A 12209-nucleotide genomic window follows, 5' to 3' on the forward strand; every position below is an offset into this window, starting at 1 on the left:
CATCAGAAAGAGAGAGGGAGAGAGAGAGAGAGAGAGAGAGAGAGAGAGAGAGAGAGAGAGAGGGAGAGAGAGAGGACTGCTTTGTAGCTACTTGCACCCGCACGATTTTTAAAAAAAATAATTTTTGGCTCCTATTTTTATTTATAAGCTAAGGTTACGGGCTTGGGACACTTTTGGTTTATGCAATATCGGCGTGAGCCGCAGGGAAAACATTCTTTCAAGGACTTTGCTTTTGAAGGTTTGATGGCACTTATAATAGTTATAAAACATTGAGGTGATTTTAGGGATAGTAGAAAGGAAGTTATATTAGCACACGAGAAAAAATTAATAAGGCAAACGGAAATGGTTCAAAAAGGGAACAAATGTAGATTCCAATAGCGGACCATCCGTGTACTTAGTTTGAGATCACCCAAAAATCTCACCAGACACAAGCACATGATACAACTGAAACAGATAGACTCGATTACAAATCATTATACACACACAACAAAGAAAAATACAACCCTACATAAATTACAAAACAAAGACGTGACTTACAAGGAGAGAAACCCCATAATCTCAAAAAACTAACTACACAAATAACTGCTTTCCTCTCAGCCAAGGTCTCCGATCAGGGCCAGAACAAGACCAAGTAATTTTATTCCAAGACAGGAGCAAAAACGTATAGGCGGGGGGGGGGGGGGGGGGATGGGAAAAATGGGAAGTGATCTCCCTGTTCATGATTTGGGGGGGGGGGGGGGGGGGTCAATTACCACTTGGGGACAAATTCGCCATTTAAAAGACCTACGTAGATAGCATATCATACACTCAAATGGGTGCAAATGCAAATTATTATAAAAGCTAACATATGTACCGTTTCGTTCAAGATCCCAGGCCCAGGCTGAACAAAATGGTCCCGAAGAACTGTACACGTAGAGGTGACAGTAAATGACATGGAATCCAATAAATGGTCTAGTATAGAGGGAAAAAGTGATAGTTTAGTCAGGATGTTGACCGATTAAGAGTCCACCGAGAGGGTGTGTGATTATGACGTTTTGCGGTCGTTTTAATGAAAGAGAAAAATGTACACAAAACATAAAAAATGCCTGCAATCTTGGGTCACAGGCACCTAAGAATAAAGCCTAAATATGTCACAGCAGCAGTCTACCCAATGTATGACCACCAAGTATCAACACACACAGACATTGAGACGGGGTTTCTCGTCAAAAGGAGATAAATACTAGATGGTTATTCATACTCATATTTTATCAAGACTCAGAGTCAGAGAGATGATTTACAAAAATAAAAAAAATAAAAGTATCACTTCTCACAGACATGTCAAATGCTGGCAAAGTCATTTAACTATCTCTCTCCTACTATATGATGCCAGGCAGGGGGAGCCACATGGTCTCAATTCTGTTCCAGAACAAGAATATGGAAAGAATAAATGATAAAAGGGCGATGGGGAAGACAGCAAAGTAAAGGGCAATCAACAACCAGCCCAAGACAGTCACCTTTCCCCTACCCTAAGGGGAATTCCACCCACAGTACTCCAGGACGAGGACAAAATCTCACAGCAATGTCTATTGGAATTAATTATCCCCCTATATTCAAGTGGCTGTTCATGAATTCGAGAACAGAATACAAAGATGCAACGAGTGACATAAAATCAAAGTAACAATGAGGGAAAAGATTAAACAAATAGGTTGTATGTAGTTTGATTTCAGTCCAATATTTATTAAACGACCTTATTTCAAAAGGGAAGACAAAATGTAGTGAAAAGTGCATGGTAATAAAAAGTACAACTATAATAATAATAATAATAATAAATAATAATAATAATAATAATAATAATAATAATAATAATAATAATAATGATAATAATAATAATAATAATAATAATAATATAATAATAATAATATAATAATAATAATAATAATAATAATAATAATAATAATAATAATAATAATAATAATGTTCAAAAAGTTCATTCCAATTGCACTCAGATGTCAAGCCTGCAATTACCTGCTAACGCACCAAATGAAAATTTAAAGCAAAGGGAAACTAATTTGACAGAGAAAAGAAGTAGGTACAACATAGATCCAAGAGCAAAGCAATGTCCTACCAGCTAGACTGAAAGCTCCTTATTGGCAAATCAACTTTGCTATTCCGTCAAATAAACTGTTCTAACAAAAAACAAAACAAAAAAAAAAAAAAACAAAAAAAAAAAAAACAACAAAAAAACATGTAGTACATGAACAAAGCAATATAAATAATTGTAAAGCTGCAGGAACTATCTTTCCTTGGCGATTGACGAACTGGTTCCACTGTTTGTAGTTGCCTATTTTGATCCTAAGACCCTCCGGATAATGCCGCTCATCATTCTTTATGAATTTAATTGCGTAGGATACAGTGCTGCCACTCGTTTCACCTCTTCCTTTCCTTAGCTCGAGAACTTTCAGGAATTCATCTAATGTTTTAAACTTTCTTCCAACATACAAATCAAGCGAAGAACTCGAGGGTTCATGCGTCTGAGTAGCCATTGTTCAAATGATAGACAATGAACAATGGGCTAGCTCTGCAAGACAAAGGAAACGGAATGGTTTTGAAAGAAAGGATGTTGAAAGATGACAAAGTCAAGACTGGGGCGGGTGAGAGCGGGGGGGGGGGGGGGGGGGGGAGGAGGGGATGAAGGCTTAGGCCTCAAGGTACGGGCGTGCTCAAGGCCAATGATCAATGTGAAAAGTGACCAAATAGAACCTTAGATGAGCAAACAATGCTAAAACTGATCTCTTTGGAAAACTCATCGGTTTTCATAATCACAAAAATTCTAACCGCCTAGGTAAAATTAAAAATAGATATAAATCTTAATTTAAATTAATTGTAGAAAAATATTCTCTATGTGGCCAATTTTGTTCAAATTGGCCAGGCCCATGGTCATCTGGCAGCAAGCTAAGAATCTCGTCAATAATTGATATATCGGTATCGAGAATTGAGATCTATTTCAGGAGCCGGATTTCGAACAACTCTCAATCAAGACTTCCCGAGAGTAAATAAAACGCTGTAGATGATATTATTAAGCCGTTGAGTTGCCATAAATTATATGCCTGTCAATTTCTGATGATGCCTATAATAGGGTCAATATCAATGTCTTCATTATCGATTAAGGTATCAATTATATACGATATTTGGTCCTTTTTAAGATTTTTATTTCCGGTGGACTGAATACACGGCTGTGTTTTCAGTCCACTGGTGGACTGAAAACACAGTTCCTAAAAAAAAAAAAACCCCAAAAAAAATCAAAAAAAAAAAAAAAAATCAAATAAACAAAAAAACAAAAAAAACAAAAAAAAAAAAAAACAAACCTATGATGAAGATGGAGACATTATATCCGATATTACAATGTCGTTCAATTTGTTGGCATGAGCTTTTATAATCAAAGTAAAGACATCACAAATGTGAATGCACAAATATACACATCTATACGGACATGCGGATGTGGATTCAATGACCTCTTTAAAAAATATATTATTAATGTTCTTCTTCTTCTTCTTCTTCTTCTTCTTCTTCTTCTTCTTTTCTTCTTTTTTCTTTCTTCTTTTCTTCTTTTTCTTTTTTATTTATTATTATTATTTATTATTATTTTATTTTATTTTATTATTTATTATTTATTTATTATTATTATATTATTATTTATTATTATTATTATTATTATTATTTATTATTATTATTTTATTATTATCATTATCATTATTATTATTATTATTATTATTTTATTATATCTATTATTATTATTATTATTATATTATTATTATTATTATTATTATTATTATTATTATTATTATATTATTATTATTATTATTATTATTATTATTATTATTATTATTATTATTATTATTATTATTATTATTAGTAGTAGTAGTAGTAGTAGTAGTAGTAGTAGTAGTAGTAGTAGTAGTAGTAGTAGTAGTAGTAGTAGTAGTAGTAGTAGTAGTAGTAGTAGTAGTAGTAGTAGTAGTAGTAGTAGTAGTAGTAGTAGTATAGTAGAGTAGTAGTAGTAGTAGTAGTAGTAGTAGTAGTAGTAGTAGTAGTAGTAGTAGTAGTAGTAGTAGTAGTAGTAGTAGTAGTAGTAGTAGTAGTAGCATTAGTAGTACGAACATTTGTCATCCTTTTTATTGCCAATGAGATTATCATCAACGAGGAGTTCTGCGACCCGTGCGATGATCCATAATTACTGGCAGCGACAATGTAGATAGCAATGATTACTATCTAAATTCCCCTATCAAAGAGTGTACCAGGGTTATTAAGCCATATTAAATCTAGTTTTTGTCTTTTTGTTGTTTTTTTTTTTAATTTAAAAAAATTATTTATTTATTAAAAAAAAAACCTACCCCCCCTCCCAAAACAACAAAACAAAACAAACAAAATACAACAAAATTAAATGACAACAAAAACAAAAATAGTTGAGTCCTCGGAGAAGGCTCTTTACTCACATTCTCTCACCGTACTCAGGTGTAAAATGAGTACCTGGCCGTTAACAGCGCTGTCTTTGTCCGAAAAATTGCAATACCGCCTTACAGGCGTCATATCCCGTCCTATAGATAGAATGCGCTTGGCCAAGGAGTTCACAACATTACCATCCGGAAGTATAACGGACCAACACACAAACTCTGTGTAACCATGAACTTTTATAGTCTGGTTAATACAGTTTAGTGAGAACAACTCACAAACGCGGATGGCAAAAACAATAACAAAGGCCTGAGTGACGTCATCTGCATACTATCTATACGGTTTAGTGAGAACAACTCACAAACGCGGATGGCAAAAACAATAACAAAGGCCTGAGTGACGTCATCTGCATACTATTTATAGATAGAATGAATTTGACGTCACTCGAGTCTTTGTTATTGTTTTTTTTTTTTTTTTGCCATCCGCGTGTATGAGTAATTCTCACTAAATTGTATTAACCAGACTATAAACGTTCATGGTTACATAGTTTTGTGTGTTGGTCCGTTATACTTCAGGATGGCAATGTTGTGAACTCCTAAGCCAAGCGCATACTATGTATAGATTGTGTGCGCTTGTTAATACAGTTTAGTGAGAATTACTAAAAAACGCGGATAGCAAAAATCAATAACAAGGACTCGAAGGACGTCAACTTCATTTTATCTTTAAATAGATGGAAGTTGACGTCACTCATGTCTTTTATTATTATTATTTTTTTTAATTTTTAATTTTTATTTTGGCCATTGATGTTTATGAGTAACAGGATTCAATAGTCAGATGTCACGTCCGCCCAGCAATTAGCACCTTGGTTCTAAACAAAAATAAATCGGTACTCTTTATTCTTCATGCTGGCTATAACTTTTTCAAATGTCATGTGATCAGAATGTATTAAAGTCAAAACATGATCAGATTTATAATGATTTTCTCCTCTGGATACACGTATATGCTCGTCGGAGAAGTATTTCATAAGGGCGGTGATGGATGGAGATAATGACGTCCGCCATTGTTCCGATAGTTTAGAACCAGTTACTATGCGTCATTACGAGGGAAGTGACGTCACGACTGTTGAACCCAATGCTCAATAAACTGAATTAACCGGATTATAACCGTTCAAGGTTACACATAGTTTTGTGTGTTGGTCCGTTATACTTTCGGATGGCAATTTTATGAGTTTCTTAGCCAAGCGTATAGAATATATATTGAGTGGATTTGTCTTTTTTTATTTTTTTTAAAATTATTATTTTTTTAAATTCAGTCACTGATCAAGGGACTGAATTAGGGAGGAAACGCATTCATTCAATTACATATTGCTATCAATATACAAAGCATTGTATTCTAGCCACGCTGTATCAGATCCACAAGCTGGATTGAACCACAGATTACACAGGACTTCTTGTGTATTGAACTCTCGGAGATGATATTACATGAATACATACATTAAAGCATTCGTATAGCATTCCGCATTCCAGCCATGATGGTTATATCTATCTTTGTCACCAGTCCCAAATTTTCTCAAAGTAATGCTTATGTTGACACTTTAAAAAAAAATCATATTTTATCTTGTTTTCGACCAAAGTTAATGTAGTCACTTGGACTATCAGACTCATTTAAGTCGACGTGTAGTACCTACATGTATGCAGGTCTGACATTTGAACCAACATATGGGCCTAGTTTAACATTGTTGTAATAGACACTATTTTGTGTCATTTTTTAAAGATTTCCATTACAGTAATAAACCCATAAGGAATTGGGTTATCAGACCCGCAAATAAGTGCACATCTATTTTTGTCCATGCTTGGACTACATAGAAATAAATATAATTTCGAAGAATGCGAAATATTAAATAAATGAGTTTCCTGTTCTCGGTGCGCATGTGTAGTTGTCCTAACAACGCTAACAAACATGGCCGCCTGAATCTGTGTACTTCTTGTTTATTCTAAGTTTTCAGCGAAGAGATAGAAAATAAAAATGAGTGGGAGAAATAGAAAAGTTCGTGTATGGGGTCGTTTGAGACCCACATCCAATTTTTCGCATGAAAATGTTGAAGTTCTGCCGGATAACAAGGTATGATTTAACAGCTAAATCCACGCGCGAACTGGCCGATTTAGAATCTAACTTGACTTTATTTAATTTTTAATTTTTAGTAAAATTTTTTACCAACTTAGCATCTTCCACTTATAACATACTTAATTGTTTTCAAGTTTTAGAGATTCAATCTAGCATCACTTGTGCTTTAGCGATCTTTAAGTCAATCAGGTCTAAAAACGTCATGAATTTAAACTTAAAAACTGTCACAAATTTGTAACAAAAACTAGAGATTTGGGATTGTTGGGGGTCCATTTGATGTATGGTTGCAGGCCACCAGCATTCCCCAGCATTAATTTTACTAAAACCTAATTGGTATAAAAAATTCGTTGACATCAGTTTAATCATATGCAAGGTTTTTAAAAAAAAAAAAAAAAACAAAAGCGTTAGTATTTAGTACGGTAAAGTTTGTGTTCAGTAGAAAATAGCATGTTGGGGCCCCTGTTGTTTACTTTCACAAATATGTCTATGATGCACGTATTTGCACACATAAGTAAGTTGAGGTGGTGGCTCTGTTCTCTTTCGTAAAAAAAAAAAAAGAATTGCCCCCCCCCCCTTTCCCATCCAACCCCATGAAATAAAAACAAGAAAAAAAAATCCTTACGAGTCTTTGATTTTTAAAATAATATAATTGCTTGGTAATTGGATCATATAATTACATCTCATTTGTTAATTTAAAATGTGTTGCATATTATGTGGTCTAAAGAAGACATCACTGCAAAACTTATCCTGATAAGGTTAAGATATTTAATTGGCGTCTGTTTCTAGCCACACAACCTCTTGATGCAAATTCACATTCATGTTTTGCATCAACTTATTAAGCAGGCCACGGAGAGTGGCGGTTGGAAAGTTAAAATCGTTTATAGACAATTATCAGTGCCCACTTCCGAATATAAACCAACATATCCAAATTGATTCACAAGTTTCAGTTAAATATTTTGCGTCGGTGGCTCATTACAATATCTTGTCTTGTCTTGTAACAAAATCAAACGATGTCTTCTTCATCAAGTGAACTGACCGATTCATTCAGACTGATTATAATAGACTTGAGATGTATGCAATGAAAAGTTGGTTCCATATGGCCCACTTGGGGGAATAAATGAAGAATTGTGAAGTGCTATAAGCATCGGCTCAAAACCAGTATTAGAGATGAAAGAATGCTGAAAAAAGGAGTGAATGAGGGCAAGCTTATGATTTTAGAATATCCTTATTCAGTACAATGCAGATTGTGATATCACAAATTTATGATAAGATCTTGAATACAACAAAACATTAAATGAGTAGGACTTTACAACATAAAAACACAGAACAGGATATCACCCAAACAAGAATCAGAACTCTTTATAAAGAGGAAAATAAATCCTCGTGGATAAGAATGCGATATAACTACACACCTATTTCTGTATTCTGATTTTTTTTCTTTTTAATTGTTTTGTTCAACTGAAAGTAATGCAATATTTGCAGCTTGACATGTTGGTCAACTATGCCCTGAGTATTGTATTAAAAACATCATCACAAAACAGAATATGGTCAAGCACCCCATAATTTTTAAAGATTTTGATCAACGATCGCAATACAATACTTTCTCATTGATCAAGATTTTTCCTTCTTTCTTTCTTTTTTTTTTCATTTTAGGGCATCAATATCCACATGAGACGTGACCCTAAGAAGGGAGTGGTCAATAATCAGATTCTTGACTGGTCATTTAAGTTGGATGGCATCTTCAATAATGCTGACCAAGAAGTTGTGTACAACACTGTCACATCAGATGTGGTCTCCAGTTCCCTTGATGGATATAATGGTGAGAAATGACTTTGAACTACCCCCCCCCCCTTCCCATCCCTTTAAAAAAAACAAAAACAAAACAAATACAAAACCTAATTGCATTTTTATAACAAAAATAGAGAATAGGGAAGAAGAGGTTGAAGTAAAAAAAATCTGGTTCCTATCTCATTGGAAATGTAAAACCACTCTTCCGGGGGACTGAATACATACCTTGTGTAAATATTCTTCTGGTTTCAGAGTGTGGGCATCTTATTTCTACATGGAATTCCCTTCCCGAACCGTGAGACTATTTGATAGCTTTGTCACATTTAAGAAACGCCTCAAAACTTTCCCTTTTGATAAATTCCTTTTATGAATTGGTTTATGTAGTTTCCTCTTGTTCATCTTCGACAGACATTTGTTCCTGTGTACTTTGTGTACTTTATGTGTGTGCTTGTGTGTGCTTGTGTGTGTGTGTGTGTGTGTGTGTGAGTGATTGTGTGTATGTGTATTTACGTGTAAGTAATGTAGGGGAGTTTATGTGTGTGAGTGCTTTCAAAATTTTACGTACACTGTGCAAGGTTTATGCAATTAATCTATGTAAAGCACATTGAGGCTTCAGCATAAAGCACTATAGAAATATTCTTTTTAATATTCATTGAATTTGAAAAACATGATGGGAAGGAATCAACTTAAACTGATTTTAGAACATTTTAGAATGAATGTGATACAAACAAGTTACAAACAAAAATTATTTTACAAAAAGGTACCCTCATGTGTTATGGTCAAACCGGAGCTGGGAAAACTTTCACTATGACTGGAGCAACTGAAAGCTACCGTCATCGTGGTCTCATTCCCCGTGCCATCTCACAGTTGTTTCGACAAATTGAAGATCGTTTGGAGTACGGCATAACGGTCAGGTGAGTAAAATGCTTTTATTATCCAGAAAAAAATAATCGACTGTCAACAGGGACCAGATTGATGTCACATTCTTAAGATTGTGAATAGAAACTTATTTTTAGATGGCACTTGAGACACTTTTTGAGGAGGTTTGTTATAGTTAATTAGCTTGAAAATTTAATCTTTATTTGGACAGATCAATTTTTACAAAGAAGTTTCAATATATAGCATATTCAATAGGTTATGCTTAATAAAATAGAATCTAGCTACATGTGTTCATTGCAATTGGCGATTTCTTTTTGCATCTTGCACATTGTTTTTTAAGTCTTTGCTCGATAAATATATTTAACTTTCTGACCAGATTGTGTTGGGATTTTTTTTTTTTTTTCATTTGTACACAAAAAGAGAAAGGAGGGGGAAGCATTCTAAACTGACCTTCAACAGATCTGAGACAGTATCATTTGCTAATGTATATAACAAATATTTTGCACAGAAATATTGCAAAAAAAAGTGTCAAAAACCAAGAAAGTGGACATCTGATTTTAAACTAAAACTAATGCAGCATTAAACTAGAGAACCTCTGAATTTTCATCAATTTCATAATATCAAAATAAGAATTAAGGAACGGTTCATCCACCAAGTAATCAACTGTGTGGATGGTTTCTGGAATTCAAACTAGGGCTGCATGGCTCAGCGCTACAGTCTTTGCTTCATACCCTGAAGGTACAGAGTTTGATCACCCGCCACTGCACTTTGTGGCCTTGAGCAAGTCACCTTGCCTTAGATCAGATTGCAATGCTGCACTGCTGCTGATTCCTGGGTTATTCCATCTTCCCTTGGAATAGACCCTAGAGAAAAATTTCTCCTGTGTGATGAATAAAGGGAATTATATTTATTTATTTATTCATGTTTATTTTACAGGGTCTCTTACATGGAAATCTACAATGAGCAGATGTTTGATCTCCTGGGAACATTCCCAGAGGCCCAGTGGAACAACAAGGACATCAACTGTAGTCCAGATCCCATGGTGATTTCGGAGAACCAGGGGGGTGTCTTTGTCAAGGGACTATCATGTCACTTGGCACAAAATGAGGAAGAGGCTCTCAATCTATTATTTGAGGTTAGACTGTTTTTCATTTTGATATCACAACTATACAAAACTTACCCAGGTTTATTACCAGAGCTAAGTGCCTTATAACTATTGGAGGGTGACAAGACTTTAAGATAACAACTTAAGTTATTTCAGACAAGCCAGCTCTGTATTAATTATTTGAAAAAGCTATTATGACTGGAATAAAGCACTGGTGTAAAATATTAATCAACTTATCACTTTTTTGTTACTACTTTTCTCATTTCCAGGACAATGATAAATGATGACAATACATATGGAGAAGAAAAGAAAACGCACCCCCCCCCCCCCTCCCCCCTCCTCCAAAAAAAAAGAAATAAAAATCCTCCACCCATTAAACCAATATACTTTATAGTAACTGAAAGTCTGCAAATAATTTATAATTATCAGTTTACTCGCATACTATTTTTGTGAAGATTCTGTTGTTCTGTTATTTTTTTTTTCTCTGCCTTTATTTTATTAGTCTTCAGCATTTTATTGATGTATTATTTACAAACCTATTTTCAGGGGGAGACCAATCGTTCTATTGCTGCCCACTCTCTGAATAAGCAATCGTCCAGATCTCACTGTATATTTACCATCTACATTGAGGTGAGAATAATGAAAAGTTGTCAATGAGTAGGGAAGGGGGGGGGGGGGGGATTTACTGTCTAATTATGATGAGGTCCTTGCAAAAATATTGTATTGAATAAAACTGGAATTCTTTTCACAAAGTAACTTTTTTCATCAGCTTTTATGACTGAAATGTTGGCAAATGAACCAAAATCTGAAATACTGATAGTATCCTCAAACTATGAGCAGTTTCTAAAAGTGCCATAGGCAACAGGAATGGACTAAACTGCTCATGTGTAATGAAATACTAAGTGCAAAGATCATGATATCATTTTTAATTCAGAAACATAAACATTCCAAGATCATAACGCCAAAAGTTTGTATCAATTATTTTAAGTACAAAACATCTCCTTTCTTGTTTAAAAAAGATTGTGGTTCTAGAATTACATAGTGTAATGTTTATATATATATATATATATATATATATATATATATATATATATATATATATATATATATATATATATATATATATATATATGACTAATAAAGCTTTGAAATACAGGGCATAGGTGGGTAGTGTAGGATATTAAGATGACACAAGGAGGGGATTGGTTATCATTGACTGATTGTTTTCAATAGGTGTAGGATGGGTAACAATAGAAGGTGATAATCAGATGAGATTAATTTGATTAACGTAGACACAACTGAAAGAAATTCAACAACCATTTGTAAAGATGTTTTTTTTCTTTATTTTACACATTCATATGAAATGCAGGTCACATAAGAGAATACTTTGAGAACTATTCACTGAACTATTTCAGATACCGCCCCCCCCCCCTCTCCACCCCCCACCTCTTCCAGATGAAAAAAATAAGTTATGCTCAAAATTGTTTTTTTTTTTTCTTTTTTTTCTTTTATGAATCTTAACTTGTCTGAATTTTTAAAAAAATCATATTCTCTTCCATTGTTTATCAGGTTTTTACTGCAGATCTAATCGGATACTTTTGTTGGAGATGGTAAGATATGAAATCAGTTTAGGGTAAAAAAGAACATATCTGGCAAAGTGAATATCTTATGTAAATATATATTTCTATTTTTCATTCCAGTCCCGCTCAAGGGTCCAGTCCAATGCCAAGTACACAGTATCCAAACTTAACTTTGTGGATTTAGCAGGTTCTGAGAGGCTCAGCAAGACCAAGGTAGAATAGAAAAAGTGTAAAATAGTGTGAGAACAAAATATAGGGCAATATTATTACTGAGTCTCAATAAAAATGAATAGAAATTAAACTGG

General features: G+C 34.0%; 1 protein-coding gene across 4 annotated transcripts in view; it reads left to right on the forward strand.

Moving 5' to 3' along the window:
- LOC144958631 (kinesin-like protein KIF9) overlaps positions 1–12209 on the forward strand; it is a 54811-nt gene that overhangs the window by 11830 nt on the left and 30772 nt on the right. For 2 of the 4 annotated variants that reach the window (XM_078890728.1, XM_078890729.1), the window contains exons 1-6: positions 6366–6549; positions 8206–8371; positions 9101–9254; positions 10156–10354; positions 10871–10954; positions 12025–12117. In XM_078890728.1, the coding sequence (XP_078746854.1) occupies positions 6454–6549; positions 8206–8371; positions 9101–9254; positions 10156–10354; positions 10871–10954; positions 12025–12117 (792 nt within the window). In that variant the 5' untranslated portion in view covers positions 6366–6453. Of the gene's footprint in view, positions 1–6334; positions 6550–8205; positions 8372–9100; positions 9255–10155; positions 10355–10870; positions 10955–12024; positions 12118–12209 lie in introns of those variants that run through there. The other 2 variants (XM_078890731.1, XM_078890730.1) reach the window with 2 other exon arrangements.

This window comes from Berghia stephanieae, chromosome 13 (genome assembly GCF_034508935.2).
Source record: "Berghia stephanieae isolate SIO BIC M18660-M18661 chromosome 13, UCSD_Bste_1.3, whole genome shotgun sequence".
NCBI lineage: Eukaryota > Metazoa > Mollusca > Gastropoda > Nudibranchia > Aeolidiidae > Berghia > Berghia stephanieae.